Source organism: Gambusia affinis, linkage group LG10 (genome assembly GCF_019740435.1).
Source record: "Gambusia affinis linkage group LG10, SWU_Gaff_1.0, whole genome shotgun sequence".
Lineage (NCBI taxonomy): Eukaryota > Metazoa > Chordata > Actinopteri > Cyprinodontiformes > Poeciliidae > Gambusia > Gambusia affinis.
The window spans coordinates 22,424,654-22,445,149 of record NC_057877.1 but is presented as its reverse complement, the minus strand read 5'-3'; the positions used below and the strand labels follow the sequence as shown (position 1 = coordinate 22,445,149).

At 38.9% G+C, this 20,496-nt stretch overlaps 1 protein-coding gene and 1 long non-coding RNA gene across 3 annotated transcripts; both read left to right on the top strand.

Annotated features, from left to right (window-relative positions):
* The first annotated feature begins 221 nt into the window (after positions 1-221).
* Positions 222-5,279, top strand: LOC122839107. 2 transcript variants are annotated; one of them, XR_006371982.1, is made up of 5 exons: positions 222-493; positions 582-699; positions 2,089-4,477; positions 4,574-4,752; positions 4,915-5,279. It is a non-coding gene; the product is annotated as an uncharacterized LOC122839107 (long non-coding RNA). The 2 variants fall into 2 exon arrangements; XR_006371983.1 differs by having other exon boundaries at positions 2,089-4,489.
* A 5,235-nt stretch (positions 5,280-10,514) lies between these two features.
* LOC122839106 (tubulin alpha-1B chain-like) lies at positions 10,515-12,943 on the top strand. Its single transcript, XM_044130424.1, has 4 exons — positions 10,515-10,621; positions 11,380-11,602; positions 11,703-11,851; positions 11,945-12,943. The coding sequence occupies exons 1-4, from the start codon at positions 10,619-10,621 to the stop codon at positions 12,923-12,925; spliced, it is 1,356 nt and encodes a 451-aa protein (XP_043986359.1). The 5' UTR covers positions 10,515-10,618; the 3' UTR covers positions 12,926-12,943.
* Positions 12,944-20,496: the final 7,553 nt, after the last annotated feature.

Below are 20,496 nucleotides of genomic sequence, written 5' to 3'. Positions count from 1 at the left end.
ATGTTCAGATTTATGGTGTTTTTGTTTTTTTTCCTTTTTGCAATTGGGCTGGTTTTACGGGTTTTACTTTGAGTTTGTACTGAAAGCTGTCAAATCTGGTAACTGCCGAACAGCACCATGTTGGTTTTTTATGAGCGCGTTATGAGCGTGGGGCGCATGCGCCACGCTGGGTAGAAATATGACGCAGTTTCGACGTGAGCGTTTAAAAAGACCCGGTTCGCACCAGGCCGCTCGGAGACACTAAATCAGAGTTCTGGTGTTCATCCACCCTGGAACCCGGATTTAAAAATGGCCTTTTCCGATCTCACAAGACGCCGAAGCCATGTGGACGCTCAGGCTAAACAACTAAAAACTTTTACACACTCACCTGAAATGGTCTCCGTGTTGATTGGGCCAACTAGTCTGGCGCCTTAACACACCTGCTGAGAATCAGGTGGAGTGGGCGAATAGGCCGCGGGACCGCCATGTTTGAAGTCGCTGCGTTTGTTATTTGGTAAGTTATTTTTCGGAATCCTTATTCGAAGGTTTTTGTTTTGTCCCTGATTAAGTTATGGAAGCGATTTTTGTGTGTGTTTGAACAGAGCAGCAGAGGACCGACCCGACCATGGCGTCTCAGCGGTGGTTTGTTTGGCAGCTGATGAGGAGCGGGACAGTAGGCCGCGGGACCGCCATGTTTGAAATCGCTGCGTTTGTTACAAGGTAAATTATATTGCAGAAATCTCTTTTGAAGTTGTTTGTTTTGTCCCTGTTTAAAACCCTCTTATGACCATAATTGTAACTGGGCCGCCTGGTATTTTTGAAATTTTATTTTATGGCTGTAAAATTCTCAAATGTGCATTGGATCTGTATTTTTTGCTCTTTTTTTTCCCCAGAACCTCAGCTTTCAGCATCTGATAGTTATTTACCATTTCTGTCTATTAAAAACTGAACAGTTTAAAGGGGGAAAAAAATCAGAATTGAAATTTCCAGGTTTATTACTGAACAAGAACTTCAAGATGACGGGGGCAAGCAATTTCAGCTTTTAACTATATTACATAAATGCAGCGAAAACTGTGAAACCTGGCCTCCAATTTATAAGCTTTTATGCCTGTTTTTTATTAAATTATTTCAGGCATTTTAATTTTTTGTGGCATCCTTTTAGCCAAAAGGGATTTTTATTTCCATCCATCCATACTTTATCGAGCACACTTCAGGTTGAGAGGGGTGCTGGTATTCATCTCCAGAGGTCAAAGGGCGAGAGACAGGTTTTTTTATTCCCCCGTAATTCATCTTTTGGCCAAAAGAAGTGGTGGTTACTTTTTCTCTTTCTCCAAAATCACTTTTGGTAAAAATATTAATTGAGGCATTCTTTTTGGAAGGCCACGATTTTATTTTCAGCGTAGTAAATATTTATTGTGCAAATTATACAAGAATCAAGATGAAGCTAACATCTAGCCAGTAGTTTTGTGTAGCATTCATATAAAAAAAACGTTAGCTTGTACAAACATTTTACACAACCTGGTTCGCTGGTTACATGTCTCTCATGTTCACTGCCTTCAGATATTACCCTTCTGGGACTCTTTATCAGTCTGGTGGATTTTCTTCTAGACATTTTCATAGTTGTATGTGCAATTTCAAACCGCCCTCTGCTGTCTCTCACACCGCTACTCTGTTGATGCCATACAAAGCTCCGCAGGGAAATTCCGTAACAGAATATTTTCTGTTATGTCTACTGCAACCTGCACATGTCAAACACAATGAATGAAAAGCTCCTTTTATGCAGTTTCTAATACTTTTGCAATTTTGTGAATGCGACCAATCGTTCAGGAGTTATGATGCAGAGTAGCTTGGATGACAAATATGACGGAGAATCTTTCTTGTGATTGATCAAGCTCATATCAAAAATTTCCCGGGTGGCTACCGTCATCTATCATATATGCCATGAAAGCACAATGTCTCAGCTTTTCTGCCCCTTTTAAAACATTTTTTTATAAGTTGAACTGTCCAGAAATTACGGTAATGGGAAGTACACAAGCTGAGTCCTTTCGCCGGTGACTGGTTGGTTATAAGAGGGTTAAGTTATTGAAGCCGTTTTTTGTGATTAAACAGAGCAGCAGAAGGCCGCCCGACCATGGCATCCCAGCGATGGTTGGTTTGGGTGCTGGCGTCCCTGAAGTATCTGAGAAAAAAATGGCGTCTGGAGCTAGCAGTTGATTGATTATGGATATACTACAATCAAGCTGAGGATTGCTAGCAGTTGATCGATTATGGATGTACTACAATCAAGCTGAGGATTCCCTTCAATCAAGTTGAGGATTCCCTTCAATCAAGCTGAGGATTCCCTTCAATCAAGTTGAGGATCGCTTCCCTCAAGCTGAGGATTCCCTACAAGGTGCCTGGCGGATCCGCCCAACCCGCCAAAGGTTTGTTAAGTCAAAGAACTGTTCCAATGGCGGGTCCAGAAGACATCTCAAAGTAAGAGCTGCTGCTGGGTTTGCTGCTGATGCTTTTGGCTGTGCTGGTTTGTTTTGATTCTCTGCTGAGAATCTACACGCTGAGAAGGATTCTGCTGATGAAAATCCTTCTGTCTTGGGTCTTTTTTTGCTGTTTGCTGCTGTAGTCATGTGACCTGTGAAGGTTTAGGTGTAACTAGCATGTTGGAATCTGACTTTTATGGCTGAAAGTCAGTTGTGATGTGAAATATGCCTGCCAAAGATTTGGCAACATTTTAGAGGATGCAGGAAGTGATTCAGCTTAGGCATAGTAAATAACACTAATGCAATCCTTCATAACATACCTACATACTATTAGTAATAATTTAATGTGGCTATGTTGACATGAATATAGCTGCATTAAGATATTTATCTTTTTGGTGAATATTATCAAATATATTTTTGGGTGAAAATAAGGTCTTTCACATTTCTACATACATTTTATTTTTATTTTTGTATCTTCTTAATATTTACGGTAGTTTGAAATCTAATCTAAATATTCCTAAAACGGGGTCCATACTATAATAATTTAATAGCTCAAACAAATTTTATCCGCGTTCAACAACAATATAAACGTGAAAATCGTTTTTTTGCGTTAACTCGGCGGACGGCTTCATTTAATTTCATTTCTTCTGGACGACGACGGTCAACGGAGAGATCTGCTGGAGCTACAGGTCAGAGGTAAGGTTTACACAGCCTAATACACAACCTCTTATTTGCAGGTTTTCATCTGAGATGAACTCTGTTTTCCTTCAAGAGTTGATCCTCTGGTACCTGTCTTTCAGTGTTAAATTTGTTTTTAACCCAGTTTTTCTCTTAGAGTAAGCTGCTGGCTGACCTGTTGGTGCAACTAATGGTTTCTTTTTTCTCCCTGTAGCTTTTAAAATCATATAAACTGTTTCTCTTTAGATGAGGCCACCGAAGGACCTTCTGCTGTAGCTTAACTTTTTTCTCCTTTAGAAACACTCCTGGATCCTCTCTTTCTTTTTCTGTCTCTCTCTTTATTCAGTCTTTTCAAATCCCCCGGGGGTAGTGACAGATGGCCTTTCTTATAGAGCCAACTTCTGGTTCTGCTGAAGGTTTCTTCCTGTTAAAGGGATGATTTTCCCCTCCACTGTCACTACATGCATCCTCAGTATGAGGCATTGCTTACTCAACTTTTAACCAATTTAAATAATTTGTGCAGTGTTGGCTTTTTCTTTGGAAAGTCTTCCTGTTAAAGGGAAGTTTTTCCTTAACACTGTCACTACATGCATCCTCAGTATGAGGCATTGCTTTAGCTTGCATAACTTTTAACCAATGTTTGATAACTGCAGTTTTTTTCTTTTTTAATTTCTTTTTTTTTTTTTTTAAGTCTTGTTAAAGGGATGCTTTTCTTCTCCACTGTCACCACTTGAATCCTCGATGTGTCTTACGGTGATGGAGAATGGTTTTGAGCTCATGGTTGAGAGTTTACGGTCTTGTCAACACCACTTGGAATGTGGACTGAGGGGATTTAGAGGCTGATCAGCAGTTTTTGTTGAGATGGAGACTGAAGACACCAGATGGCTTCAGACTGGTAGTTAATGTTGGTATCAAGATGGGCACTATGGTACTGGACTCTGAACCTAACAAAAGGAAATGTTGCTTGCTACTTCTTGAAGCCACTTCTCAAGGCTTTGAAGTCGTCGGATGAGTTAAAGGAAATTGGTAATAAAGGAATACAACGAAACGGTAAATCCATTCCATGCAGGAAAAACACGGTAGGCTATATGAAAGGAAGATGTTCTGATCTTGGGTACAGCAACCAGGACAGATCCTGTATTCTCTAGTCTATGATCAAATATGTGTAATTCATTCTAAAAGGTCACCTGTTGAAAGTCAAAGTGTAAAGGTGTGTGAACAATGGCAGCTGAAGGGTAATACCTCGTTGACAGACAGAAAAGACCTTCATCGCCCCTCGGCTGATGGCTGACCTTGGTGACCCTACCGTCGGGCTCAGCAGTCTTCCTCAAGAAATGCTACAGGTATTTTGTGGTGTAAGTGATTTTCATAAAAGTGACATCTTCATTCTGAGTCGTTAGAGTTTGACCTTAAACCTGCACCCATCCTGTTGTCTTCAGGAATCCTTCTCAATCATCTTGTTTTCGTCACTGATTTCACCCTTCATCGCCTCCCAAGGACGGACGGACGGATGGAAAAGCCCTTTGTCGCCTCCCGCTGATGGATGACCTCAGTGACCCCATCACCAGGCTCTGCAGGATTTCTGGAAGAAACCCTAGAAGTGTTCCCAGATGAGCAGGTAAGGCAGATGCTTCCTGATCCGGTTCTCCATTTTGACTTGAAACGTTCTCAGCAGTCTTTCTCAAGAAGTACTGCTGGGATTCTGCAGTTTTTTTGTTTGTTTTTTTGTGATATTCACATGTGATATTTTCGTTCTGAGTTATGTCCTGTGGTCCTTCAGGAATCCTCCTGGATCATCCGATTTCGCCCTTCGCCTCCCAACGACGGACGAAAGAGAATGACTGAACTTGAACGACTCAGTTTTTTACATTTTTCTATCTGATAATTTTGTTTAGAGACTTCATAATTCATTTTATTTGTTTTATTTCTAAATATTTAAGATGTCTTTCGGTGTTATATGTTAGTTAGAATTTAATGTCTGGTTTAGGTTATCCTGATCTAGCTCTCTGGTTTTGCTGCTGTCGGTTTAGGTTTTCTACTCTTTTTGTTGTCCCGGTTATTTTTCTCCACAGAAACTACACTGGGTCTGGCGTTCTGATTGGCTGTGGTTCCTTCCTGGAGGAGAACATTGGCTGACATGATGCTGCCATCACATGACACTTCGTCTCCTGCTGTCAACATTTCCATGAACATAGTAAGTTCTCCTGAACAGTTGCTCTGTTGTGTTTCTGCTCCCTCTTCTCTCAGCTCCAGTCAGTCTGGGCAGATGGCTGCTGGTACTGAGCGCAGTTGTGGTTCTGCTGGGAGTTTGTTCCTGTTAGAGGGGAGTTCTTCCTCTCCACTGTTGCTACATGCATGGTCAGTATGAGGGACTGCTGTAAAGTCAACAACTCGATACAAGTGGTTTGCTGCTGCCCCTGCTGCTCTGGAGGAGTGAATGCTGCAAGTAACAACTCCATACAATCTGCTGGCTTTTCTTTGGTACAATTTTTTTAAACTATAATTAACTTTTTGTACTGTGAATTAATAGAAATTGGAATATATGTGGGTGAACTAATTTATTTCAAAGTGCATTGAGACAACATTTTTGTGAATCGACGCTTATAACAAATTGAATACTTAGACCAACAAATGCACAAAATCAATATAAATGCAAAACCCCTTCAAAACTCCAAATGCAAAACCCCTTCAAAACTCCAAATGCAAAAACCCTTCAAAACTCCAAATGCAAAAACCCTTCAAAACTCCAAATGCAAAAACCCTTCAAAACTCCAAATGCAAAAACCCTTCAAAACTCCAAATGCAAAAACCCTTCAAAACTCCAAATGCAAAAACCCTTCAAAACTCCAAATGCAAAAAAGATTTACTCAATTTGTATTTATAACGTTAATTCACAAAGTTGTCGAAGCATTTTAGAAAGTCATTTAAATTCAGTCAGATTCCAGTTGATTTTATTTATCAATATGTTAGACGCAGTTAATAAAGTAGTTTAAATAGTTTGTACCAAAGAAAAGCCAGCAGATTGTATGGAGTTGTTTCTTGCAGCATTCGCTCCTCCTGAGCAGCAGGGGGCGACAGCAAACTGCTTGTATCAAGTTGTTGACTTTACAGCAGTCCCTCATACTGACCATGCGTGTAGCAACAGTGGAGAGGAAGAACTCCCCTCTAACAGGAACAAACTCCCAGCAGAACCAGAACTGGGCTCAGTACCAGCAGCAGTCTGCCCAGACTGACTGGAGCTGAGAGAAGAGGGAGCAGAAACACAACAGAGCAACTGTTAAGGAAAACTTGCTATGTTCATGGAAATGTTGACAGCAGGAGACAAAGAAGGGTCATGTGATGGCAGCATCATGTCAGCCAATGTTCTCCTCCAGGAAGGAACCACAGCCAATCAGAACGCCAGACCAGGTGTAGCGTCTATGGAGAGAGAAATAAAAGCTATGTTTATGCCAATACTACCCATTCATAGACGTGTTATTCTCCTACACAATGTCCAGTTTGATCCTGAATGTAATAAAACTTTCAAATTCAGATTGTCCAATATCAGTCTGTAAGTAAAGGAACATGAATAAACAAACAGAACCAGAATCAAGTTGACTCAAGGGAGCCATTTTAGACCAGTTAATACTGTGAGGTCTTTGGTTTAACATCAGAGTGCCATAACGGTTTCTGGTTTTCTTTTTCCCCTCCATGGGCTGCCACCTTATCGTGGTGGAGGGGTTTGAGTATCCCAGTGATCCTAGGAGCCATCAGAGGCTCCATGCCTTTGACAGCTCCGTTTGCCACAGGTCCACCGTGGCAATCGGTGAGGGATCGGACCAAGAGCAGCCCAAAGATCACTTAGAAATATAGACAGCTTTCCCGTTTAAGACTAGAACTATAGATAGAAGTCGGGGTCTCCCCCAGTGTTTTATCAGCCTGGCGGGCCACCAGGCTTTTATTTGCCCTCCACCAAGCGATGGGTTGTTGGTTATTTTAAAGAGGGATTTGTCTACACCAGTGAAAGTAAAGTCAGATTAAGCTAAAGGTTTATAGTTGAGGCACTGAACTGACTGAGGGGTTATGAACCAGTTGTGCCGTCCCTTCAGCTGCCTGTTGGCTTCACACGCTGCTATTTCTGGCTTTTTTTTTTACTTGACATTTTTTAACCTAAACATACATAATGATGGACGACCAGCTCTTCCTCAAGGCTCAGCAGGTTTTCAGGATGAAACCCTGGAAGAATTCCTGGGTGATGCTTTCTGATCCAGTTCTGCATTTTGACTTGAAACTTTCTTAGCAATCTTCCTTAAAGAATGCTGCAGGTATTTATGTTTAAGTGAGTTTTTGAAAAGTGGTGGTTTCATTCTGAGTCGTTAAAGGTTTGACCTGAAACCTGTACTTGTCCTGTTGTCTTCCCGATCTGTTGCCTCCAACGTCTCTGAGGAGTCTGGTGCTGCAGCTTTATAGCAGAGCAGAAATATCTCAACATGGATTTAGCTTCAGGCAAATGAATGTTTTCTCATCTGGAAACATTAGAAACCGAATCAGTCAAGCATTTTATTCTCATCCTGATCTTTATCCAGAAATATGCAGCTAAACTTACTCTGGGTCAACTAATGTTCGTTTGGTCCCAAGAATTATTGACTACTCCAGTTTATATCAAGAATTAAATTTCTGTCATTACTGTAGCTCTTTACTGCTAACTCACAGTAAATATCACTTTACAAAAAAGGTATTTTATTTCAGTCATGAAATACCAATATCAATTGGTAACAACTAATTGATATTAGTCATTCAAAGTAAGAAACTTTTAAACTATCTAAGGAAGCCTGCTGTCTTTAACCACGCTTCTCCTGACCAGCAGGGGGTGACAGTAAGGAGGAAAAACTCCCCTTTAACAGTAAGAAACAATAATAATGACTTATGTAAGCTTTGATATTATATTAATTATACATTCATTACAAGAACATCCTGACCCTTTGGGGGTCCCAAAAACTTGCGGCCCTGGACTAACGCCTTAAAGTCTGGCCCCGTCAGCAGCAACGTTCATACTTTATCCTCAGATTTGATTTTTTATTTATTTTTTTTTTTTTTTCCCCCCAGGATAATTCCCAGTTGTTGGAGAAAATGACCACACCTCTTGTTCTGTTGCAATAACCAGAAAATGAAATGCATGAGAAATTAAAATGAGCTCTATTTCCATAATTTATTTTTTCTTTCTACCAAAAGCTAGATGAATAGCCTTCAGTCTGGTGTTTTGCTCTCAACTAAACCTTTTTATTTTTATTTTTTTAGGACAATTTTCTTTACATAGACTTCATAAATCATTTTATTTTTTATTTCTGTTTTTATTTTTTCATATTTAAAATGTCTTCCAGGTCCAGTGTTGGGTGTTTATTAGAATTTAAAGTTTGAGAAATGTTCATTCTTTGTTTTGCCATTATACAGCTTGTTGCAGTCAGACTCCTGTATCGTCTGGTTTGCCATAGCATCGCTACAACTTGCTCATCTGATCAAAAAGAAGAAAACCTATTGATGTGACCTTGCTTCAGACCCATCTGAGCCGCTAAACTACATCTAAATCCATTCTGGATCCCTTCAGATCATGGGAGTTGCATTCCCATTTTGATTTTTTCTTACAGGGATGTAATTTCCACAATCTGTTGAAATAAATATGAATAAAACCTGAAAATCCTAGAAGTTTATCTCGGAATGTGGCGATTTGACATGAAGATTGCTTTGAGATAAGACTGCCGACTTTTTACTTTTCATTTATAACTACTGCTGCATTAGCTTTTCTGTTGTTTGCTCTGTTAAACTACACTAGCCCAATGTGTATGTGTTGAGTTTTGTGCTTGTTGCTTCAGTCATCCATCCATCCATTTATTTTTTCATTCATTCATCTATTAAATTGAATAACTAGGCACGGAAGGGAGCTAAAAGCTCAGTAGATACTTTAAAATTATAAAAAAGATAAAAATGCAGCAACCAATGTCTCAAAGTTGTTGTTTTTTTTTTCTTTAGGAAATAAGTGGTTTTAATGTTATTAGGAGAGCTACAGTGAAGAAGTTCTCAGTCATCTAGAATTTGAGTTATTTTAACCCGTGCATTATTAGACCGGCACATTACCGCCACCTACTGGATGGACCTTGCCAAGCTCCGCCTACAGCCGACCCACGTGACCGCAAGTCTCAACCAAAGCCTCGTAGCGCATTGTTCCTATGTAAACATGACTGATTAATGCATCATTTCTACAGGATTTTCACAATATATCAGTCACTGCAATAGACAGAAGAACTAACGAGTTCATGTCCTCATCTGGGAGGAGGTTACTGGTTTCTCAGTCAGAAGCTGGTTGCAAACCTGAGGCCAGCAGGTGTCAGTCAGTTATGGTAGATCTGAAATTTGGTTTGATGACCTCAATATGAGAAGCTACAGACTGATAAGAGGAACCAAAGAGCTCTTTTAAGGTAAAGAAGCCATTTGTTTGTTTAAAATTTTATGAAATCTATTTGTTCTATTTGATGTTTGTTGTGAATGACGTATAATCACAAACGAACGAGGTAATTAGTCCAACGTTTAGAAACTACAGCGGCTGTAATGAGCCACAGCAAAGGTAAACAAAGGTAAAATAACCGGAACAGGTGATCAACTCAAAACCACTCCTACCTTTTTACTCTTTCCCTCTCTTTGTAGTTTAATCACACCTGTTACCGTGGCAATTGCCTTCGCCCCGCAAGACGAGCAAAAATTACATTAAAAACATAACATTCAGTCCGTTACAATATCAAGTTTCCAGGCTTAATATTTATTTCTCGATTATTAATCAGCGCTTCCCTGAACACAGCGATGTTGATTGACTAGCTGTACTTGGTGCTAGAGTGGTTAACACGAGTAACAGTTTAGTCCAAAGCCTTTTCTGCTAAAATAAAATCTTTAGTGTATGTCATACAGTACACATTGCATATTGATCTGTTTAGCTAACGTAAGACTGTGTAGCAGACAGGCTTCAAGGTGTAGAAGTTGTATCAGTACTGCCATTATGCTGTACTTAGCTATTGAGAAGCGTGTGTTTGTGAAACGGCCACCCACGTGACCACGTAGAATGGACAGCAGCCAATGAAAAGCGGCCCCTCTGGTAAGGTCCATTGGATTGGGGCATACAGGCTTTCCAGTGGGGGCGAGACCATCTGGAGAATATTTAGGGGGGGATTCATGCAACTTTATTTATCTATTATAAATCTACTGCGGTCATTGATTATATTTGTTTAATTTTATAAATATTGTTCATACTAAATTTGTACTAGTTGTAATAAAAACGTAAAATGTAAGGTTTATACAATCCCTAAACTGTTACAAAATGGTATGACCCAGCCTACATAAGCCTAACCGCCACCAACTAACGGTTCTGGCGTTGAAGATTTCCCGAAGGCTCGTCGTCTTGTCAGTCCACTCGCTCATTGCTTTTTGCTTTGTCTTCGCACGTTCAGAAAAGAGCGAAAATGGTAAGAATATTTAAACTTTTGTTTCGTTTTGACTTTTCACAGGAAGGGAAATGAAAACTGCGTTGGTTTTACTTCTCAAAATTTTCGCGCTCATTTTAACAGTGAAATGTATTATCCACGATATTATGAGCAAATTGTTTTCAATCCTGATGTAAGTGTAAATGCATTTAAAATGGTCTGAGACTTTTTTAAAACTGTGATTGTAGCTCAAACCAACCGCTAACTGCTGCAATTACCCGTCAGTTGTAATTGCCAAAGTTAAAGGACTTTGGCGCGCATTTAGTATTTGCTCAAATTATTTGTCTTCGGGATATCCTGATGTTTTGGGAGTTAAAAAAAATTCACTTTTAGAAGAAACTTGTCTTTTGACTCCCGCCTTTTCTTTTTAATTTTTTTTCCGGTGTTCAGTTAGAAGTTTCTTCAACTGATGTAACGGTCCACTCATCTTTCAAGACAAAAGTTTTGGTTCTGCTAACGGGCAATTTAGAATGAATTCCTTAACTCTTTTACAGCCACAGTTTGGACAAAGAGCTTCATTTTCTCAATACAAAACTATAAACAGTTTGTCAAATATTTCTATCAATGTAACTGGCTGATTTTATTAATTTAGGGTGGCTCACAAAGTGATACAGAAAAGGGCTCATCAATACATTATATTGATTCAGTTAACTTAATAATTGTTTTGTTTCTCACTTTGATGGCAGATGGCATGTTTTATCTGTGTCCCATATTAAAATGAATTCTTTCTACCTGTCCAGCGTGAGTGTATTTCCATCCATATTGGTCAGGCTGGAGTCCAGATTGGCAATGCCTGCTGGGAGCTGTATTGTCTGGAACATGGCATCCAGCCAGACGGTCTGATGCCGAGTGATAAGACCGCAGGAAGAGGAGACGACTCCTTCAACACCTTCTTCAGTGAGACCGGTTCTGGAAAGCATGTCCCCCGGGCTGTGTATGTGGACTTGGAGCCCACTGTCATTGGTAAGTCTCACCACTTGCTGGAGAGCATTGAATGAAGCAGTTGACAACAAAGATTTGAATATGTTTATTTAATGTGTGACTATTTTCAATCCCTCCGTAGATGAGGTGCGCACTGGCACCTACCACCAGCTATTCCACCCTGAGCAGCTGATCAGTGGTAAGGAGGACGCTGCCAACAATTACGCTCGTGGGCACTACACCATCGGAAAGGAGATCATTGATCCTGTTTTGGATAGGATTCGCAAACTGGTAAGATCATGGAATGAAATGAATATAAAATCATCTGAAAAGACAAAGTAAATTTGTGTGTTGTGGACTCTGACGACCATTCTCTGTTTTCAGGCTGACCAGTGTAATGGTCTTCAGGGCTTCCTGGTTTTCCATAGCTTCGGTGGAGGCACTGGCTCTGGTTTCACCTCCCTACTGATGGAGCGCCTATCTGTCGACTACGGCAAGAAATCCAAGCTGGAGTTCTCTGTCTACCCGGCTCCGCAGGTGTCCACAGCCGTGGTAGAGCCTTACAACTCCATCCTGACCACCCACACCACCCTGGAGCACTCGGACTGCGCCTTCATGGTGGACAACGAGGCCATCTATGACATCTGCTGTCGGAACCTGGACATCGAGCGCCCCACCTACACCAACCTGAACAGACTGATGAGTCAGATCGTGTCCTCCATCACGGCTTCTCTTCGATTCGACGGCGCGCTCAACGTGGATCTGACCGAGTTCCAGACCAACTTGGTGCCTTATCCACGTATCCACTTCCCTCTGGTCACCTATGCCCCTGTCATCTCTGCTGAGAAGGCTTACCATGAGCAGCTGACCGTAGCTGAAATCACCAACTCTTGCTTTGAGCCAGCCAATCAGATGGTGAAATGTGACCCTCGCCACGGCAAGTACATGGCCTGCTGCCTTTTGTACCGTGGAGATGTGGTGCCCAAAGATGTCAACGCTGCCATTGCCAACATCAAAACTAAGCGCACCATCCAGTTTGTGGACTGGTGCCCCACTGGTTTCAAGGTGGGCATCAACTACCAGCCTCCCACTGTGGTTCCTGGTGGAGACATGGCCAAGGTCCAGAGGGCTGTGTGCATGTTGAGCAACACCACGGCCATTGCAGAGGCCTGGGCTCGGCTCGACCACAAGTTTGATCTGATGTACGCCAAGCGAGCCTTCGTTCATTGGTATGTGGGTGAGGGCATGGAGGAGGGAGAGTTCTCCGAGGCCAGGGAGGACATGGCTGCCCTGGAGAAGGATTATGAAGAGGTCGGTACCGATTCTATTGAAGGGGAGGGTGAGGAAGAAGGAGGAGAATATTAAAATGGACACCTGAAACAAGTTCTGTGTTGTAAGTCTTTCTCGGTCCGTTCTGATGTTTCTCTACTTTTCTTTCAAGGACTTTGAGACGTTAACAGTTTTATAAAGTGCAGCCAATTTTGTGGAGGCAAGGTATTTAGGATTGGAACATACCTACTTGTTTGTTTTTAACTTTACATTCCCATTTCTAGATAGAAACCCATTGTATATTTGTTGCTTAATCAATATATGTCTGAATGAATAGAAAAAGACATGAAGTCTGTTCAGTAGTTATGTCAATTGTCTGTCTTGCCTTATTAGATTTAACGTGTGAAAATGGTTGAAAAGCCAATTCTTGTTTTGGCAAATATTTGAATAGTTGCCCTGTGCCTATTACCAGGGACCTGTAGTAATTCTTCATAACATGCAGTGTTAAATATGAATTGAAAATATTTTTTGTATTTTGTACAAAAATAAAAACTAAAAACTGAATATTTAAGTTGACTTCTTTCTTTTGCTCTTTAATCAACAGAGTAAATGAAAAATATAAAAATTTCCACACAGAGAATAAACAATCTCCCCTTGTTTATCAGGTGATAAACATGGTTTCATTTGAAACATTTTTGATCATTTGAAACTTGTACTTTTTAAAATGATTCCTTACCACTTCACTAAATTATAAATTTTGTGATTTCCTTAAACTTAAAAAAATCTTTAAGTTAAGTGATAGACACTTGTCACCTACACGATGTAAATGTTTTTACACTTTGTTTTTGAAAAATAAAAGCAAAATAAGGGTTGTTCTAATTTTAGTCTGTATTAAAGGTTTTAATTTATTTCTACCAAAAACACTTAAGCAGCAGGTCACAGTGATTTAAGGCACTTAAAAGGCCCAAACATCTACTTGTCTGCAGATGGTGCTGTTGCCTCAAATTGAAGCAGTAAGCTTATTCTTTTAAGACAGGATGGTATATTTTAATTCTTAATAAAATTTCAGTACATGCAGAAACCAATGACATCATAGCCCTGAAACTTTTTACATTATTCAACTATTTTTAAACTAAGGTGCATGTCTAGATCTCCACTGCAGATGTTTCTTGATAAAAAAAAAATAAACCTCATCAGAAGGTCAGAGACAGACAAAACAAACAACGCCTTCTTTGAATTAATAAAGTTTGATTAAGAACTGCAGAAGAGTTGGTAAAAAAAAAGTCAAGTTGAGCTTTGCGAGATTATTATAGGGTGGAATACGATTGTTTATATATATATATATATATATATATATATATATATATATATATATATATATATATATATATATATATATATATATATATATATATATATATAATGTGAGTAACCAACCAGACATAGTCGTGATGGATAAACAACAGAGGAAAGCCGTTGTGGTGGATGTGGCAATACCAAGTGACTGCAACATCAGGAAAAAGGAGCATGAGAAACTAGAGAAATACCAGGGCCTAAGGGAGGAACTGGAGAGGGCCTGGAAGGTGAAGACCACAGTGGTGCCTGTGGTCATCGGGACCTCGGGCAGTCACCCCAAACTGGAACAGTGGCTACAACAGATCCCAGGAACAACATCAGACATCTCAGTCCAGAAATGTGCAGTCCTAGGCACAGCCAAGATATCAGAGAACCCTCAAGCTCCCAGGCCTCTGGTAGAGGACCCGAGCTAAGAGGAAGAAGAATCACCACCATGTGGGTGAGAAGGGAATTTTTTATTTTTATTTTTATGTATATAGAAAATGTGTATATATATATATATATATATATATATATATATATATATATATATATATATATATATATATATATATATATATATAAAATGTATATAACAAAACAAATATCTCTGCCACGTTGATTAAAAAAAAGTATTGTACACAATCTGTTTCAGAAAAGTCTTCATCCACATGGACCGGCACAAATGCGTCCCTAATCATTGTTTTAAACCTGTAGGGGGCAGTGTAACGCAAAACCTGTCAGCCAATCAGAGTGCTTCAAAACAACCACGACTCCCAGTCAGGAATTAAATATGGCGCCAGCGAGTTCTTGTTTGTGGAGCTACTTTTAAATTGCACATTAGAATATTATTAAAGTTATTAAAACATGATGATAATGATTGGGAATTATGTTAAAGCCAGTATGTGAATATTACCACATTATTTGCCACAGACAGTAAAACTCCAAATCTCTGTTTTCCCATGCAAACACATGGAGATTTCTTAAATCTCCACTTTTGGAAAGGCCAAAATGCATGAAAATGTATTAGTTTTCCTATATATTTGGCTACATGTGATCTAGCCATAAGTTTTTTTTTTTGTTTTTTTCCCCTAAAATGCAACATTCTCTGTACTTGTTACCTAAAAAGAAACCCTCCACTGTGCTGTGCAGAGCTACATGAAGCAGAAACCATCAGGAACTCGCAAGCGTTTCGGTCTGCAGAGCTGTCAGGCAGGAAGCCTCAGGCCTCCGGTGATCACAGGGAACAATGCGTTGAGGTCGCAAGGAGTCAGCAGGAAGAACAAGATGCTGCCTCAAGGAATAACTAAGCAACAAAAGACTCACGTTCACAGGCGTCAGACAGCGAGAGCAGAGTTCAGCTGCTTAATTTCCCTGCTGTGAGAAGATCAATGTAGCTGCATTTCCATTGACCATATAATTGAGCAAATAAATTAGCTAAATGAAAACATAGCAATTTCAAAAAAACTAAAATTTTTTGATTAGGTTTTTACTAAGATTATAATTTTTTTTGGCAGTTTCAAAATTATTGTATTTTGCATCACGCAAGTGTGTAATTTTGCCATGTTTTGTATATTTTAATTTATCAAAATTAATGTTAATTACAGCTGTAAATAATTTATTAGTATGGTTTAGTATTAGAATAGTTTACTGAACTGTAAACAGTTACCCAGCAGAATGTGGTTAAACACAATCCAGTACAAATGGAAATAAACCCAAACCAACAAACAAACAAAGCCCTTTATATCATAAAAATCCCACAAAAACAAAGATAATCCAAAGGTAAACAAAGAACCAGGCTTTCTTTGTTTCTTGGATTGGATCCAAGAAATCCAATCTTTCTTGGATTTCTTAGAACCTGAAATCCAAGAAAGATTAAAAGAAAATGGCTGCTTTGAAGCAGAGATATCAACATGTTGAAAGCAGCTTAATGAGATGTTTTTATTATTAGTGCCTCTCTTATAAGAACGATGTGCTCTGTGTGAAGTAGGTACAACCAGTCTCTTTCAAAATAGAGCGCCTTCATTCAAATAAAGAGAGGAAATAATCAGGTTCCTTTGTGCTTCTGGTCTGCATGCATCACATGAGAGACCAGGAGACCCAGCACTGTTTATTCATGAACCCTCATAAGTCTTATGAGTGCAACTTTAACATTAATTTATGGATGATTTAAAAAGAGACCCAAGGAGGAAATGAGAGGATCTGGAGCACAAAGAGCTGCAGTGATAATGACATTACTCGCTATTTGTCGTCACTGGGGGGCAGCAAAAACACCTGGATGCCAATTTGTTCACAATAATTTCTTCCTATAATAGTAGATTAAAATGTCACCAAGCAGTTGTTGTAATCCAAGCAAAATTAAAATTTCCTTGTTTCTAAAGGAATCAGACAAAGTAAAATTTTGCCTCTTGGTCTCTTTAAGTTGTACTTTGATGATTTTTGAAGTGATTGCAACACCGGATGTTTTGGTAACCATCTTGTAAATCATTTAATGTTTGCAGATTATTTGGTTCCATTGTCTCTCTACAGTGCTGGCCTGCAGCAGCTACTCCATGCTAAATATGGCGTCCATCTGCAAGTCAAATGTTTCTCATGAGCAACATTTCTACTTTTCCTGCCTTATTATGGAACTAGATATTTAAATTTATGCACCATTTGAGTCGAGAGCTCTGTTGACTGTAGCGACATTTTTAGCTTTAATAAATATTAGCAACTGTTCTATGGTTTGTTCTTGTCTTTTATTTTTATTTAAGAAAAGTTTATATATTTTTTTATATTTACATGCACATTTCTAGCATAGAGTTGTGGATAACTAGAAATTAAATGGTTTTCTAAAACATCAATACAAATTTATCACACTGTAACAGGAACCTGAGTATTTGTCTGTTTAAATGATAAACCCATCTTTAATTTTTTTTATTTTCAACCTTTATCTTTAAACAGAATCTGTGTCTAACGAACTAAAATATAAAATAAAGATATCATATCTCCAGCTCTGAGTTATGCATTTAAATTAGTTGTTTACATTCACTGTATAAAAATGCACTTTGTCCTCAAATCAATTTTCCTGTTTTACATCAGACTTAATTCAATTATTTATATTTACTTAATGCCAAAATTATGAGACAGATGCATTATTTAGAGAATTGTTATAACTTTTTTTTTTCTGGATGTGTTGAAATGCATCAAGACATCAGACATAATATTTTGTTTTGGCTGTGAAAACTGAACTTTCCAAGATCGCCACTGTGCTCATTCTTTTACTGCAACTCTTTTTCACAACTTTGTTGAAACTTTTGGAGGCTTTGACTGACCCTAGAGGAAAAACAAGCCTGGATGCCAAAACCTTTGCAGCTCTTAAACAGAACAATAACCCATAAAGTCATTTCCCCACTGAGCCGTGACCGTTACTGACAGGATGGAGGCAGGAGGATAGCTGTCCGTCAGCCTTCAAAGAGCAAAAAACATGGCAGAAAAACATGTTTACTTTCTCAAGAAGAGTCCAAACAGGGTGAGACGGGAAGGAATCATAGACACTTTGGTCCTCAGAAGCCCTAAAGCTTTCCCAAAACTGTTTAAAGACATAGCAGTCTTGATGCGTTAGACATTAGAAATAATTACACTGCCTCCCTTTTCTTAATTACATTGAAGACTTCTGTTTGACTATAGAAATTACTTCTCCTATTCGGACTGAGGGAGACATTAAATTGTAGTTACAGCAGCTCGCCACTAGTGGGCGTATAGAGCAATGTGAGCACTCCTGACTCCGTGAGCTAATGGCGCTATCGCTATTGTGTTAACAGGTAAATATAAATTAGCGCTGCTATTTATGTTAGCTGACTTATACAGAAGAAGTGAGCTAACGTGAAATAACCTAATATTTTAGCAAAAGATATAAATGTTCAATTGTTTGAGCCAGATTGTAAATATTTATTTACTCAGCAAGCCAACAAAATTCGGCGCAGTAACGGTTGATCAGAGGAGGCGATCACTTTCCTTCTTGTCTGTGTTAACAGTTGTCAGCAATAATAATAAAAAAAAAAAAAACAGTGAAATCAGACTGATTAATTAAGTTTGCAACACATGGAAACTCAGGAGTTTGGAAAAAATGGGAAAAATTCATCTTGACCTCTGATGGATAGCCAATCTGTCTAGATTATGCTCCACCTCTTGTCCAAAAATGTAAAAATAAATAAATACAATCTGCCAAAATTATTCCCTGTGGACCCCTACTGGTTCATTCATTGGTATAATTTCCAGAAGCGATGGCCGACGCTAACTCTAAAGTTAGGTGTGACCCTAAAGGGCTAAGCACCAGCAGGACATCAGTAGACTTTAATTTGTTACTATAGGTCTACTGCAATGCATTCTGGGTACAGACTGAAGACATTTGCTGCTCAGGACTGAGAGGGAAGGAAATGGAGCTTCTGGGTAAACAGTATTCGCTCACTTCAAAATAAGAGCATGAATACTAACATCTAGCTACTTGAAGATTTGTAAAAAGTCAATAACCAAACTTCATCACAGATGTCAAACTTTATTGAACATTAACAAAACAACAAAGTAAATTAGCGCTTTAGAATTTATCTGGAAAAATTAAATTAGGCAAAGTTAAGCACGCGAAACATTTTCAAAGTTAGCATAGATGCTAAATGAACAAAGTAAACTACTTTAATGCAATTATAGATTCCAGGGAGATTTTCAGCCATCAAACTGTTCAAAAGTTTCAGGAACATTCTCCATTTTGCCATTTCAGTGTTATATTGTGACTGTAATGTTACAACAGATAGTTTATGAATCACAAAGTGCAGAATTACAGAACTGCATGTAACTCTGGAGAATCGCTCCCCTTTTCCTCCTCAGCTCTCTTCCATCATTAAACTGAGAAGTTGCTTCTCGTTTTTTACTTGCACGTTTACAATGGGTCAAAGGTCAGTTTATAGGTTATCGATCCTGTGGGGGAGAATCGGTCGAAGTTTTCAACTTCACTGAACCCAGAAAAGTTTGTTGTCAGACGAGCATCTGACTGCAACGTCTGTAAAATAAATGTTGAATAAAAAGTAATGGATATACAGAATTTAGCAAGACAAAAAGTTAATTAAATAAATTATTTTATATAGAAACATGAAAAGTATGGAATGGATGTTTATGTAGTTTAGGATCAAAACTGTAGAAAAGGAGCTGGATCAGAGGTCTGTAACCTTTACAACTTAGAGAGCCACTTTTACTCTCAGGGCAGCCAAATAAAACTTTAGAGACACAAATGTTATTGACCTTTTGGAAAAGAAAAAAACCTTCATACTGTTAGATACATATCTACTATAAAAAAACTAATTTATTTCTATGTTAGGATTTAAAATAGAGGTATACATAAAATTAGCAAAGACAAGAAAAACGGATCTAAAATCAGATTATTAGTCCTTTCAGTGTCAATCTTTGTGGGAATTAAAAGCAAATATTGAAGACAAACTGAAAACTGTTTGCTTAATTTGGTTAATAATTAAGTGTTTCTATTGGTTTCAAATTCAATTTCAAAAATACTTTATGAATCCCAAAGCGAAATTAAATGTTTTATATGTTTTGTGTCTAATCCGTCTTTTAAACCTCTGTGTTATAATTGACTGAATAAAAAGTTCTCTTTGAATAAATTTTGATTTATAACCTAGTAACCCAGTCAACTTCTGGGTTACTAAAACATGAAAAAGTCCAGCTTATCAGAACTTTCAAGCTCAACTCAAACCGTTCTCCAGTTTTCATCGATTGATTTTCGCCAACCTGAGTAAGTCCAAACTCCATGTGCCGTTACAAACACGTGTTTTTTTCACACGCTGGTTTCACCTTGTGGTTTCTGGGCAAGAGGCGAATAAAAGAGCAGAACGACCTGCAGAATGACCTGCAGGGGAGCCGCGGTGATGGACAAGCAGCAAACCCACAAACCGTCTGAGTAAACAGCTGCTGTCTGGACCCAATACCTGATCGACCCAACGCCGCCAAACAACAGATAGAGCAGAGGTTGGTCAGGTTTCAGCAGCAAACTAATCGCCATTATTGGACTTTAAAGGGGGAAAATGTGAGTTTTGCAACATGGTGGTCAAAGGTCAGGGGTGAAAGTCCAAGCTGAGAGCATGAGTACGTCTCATGGACAAAAGATGAAGAAGACAGCGTGTTCTAGGTTTTAGATGTTTACGGACATTTTAAAGAGAAGATCTAACGGCACACAAAAGAGACAAAACTAAGGTTTTTATCTGCTGTAAAGAACCAGCTAAGCTTTCTAAAAGCTCCGTATTAAACTCAACAAAATGGCTCCAAGTTGCTTAAGGTGGCATGTTTCT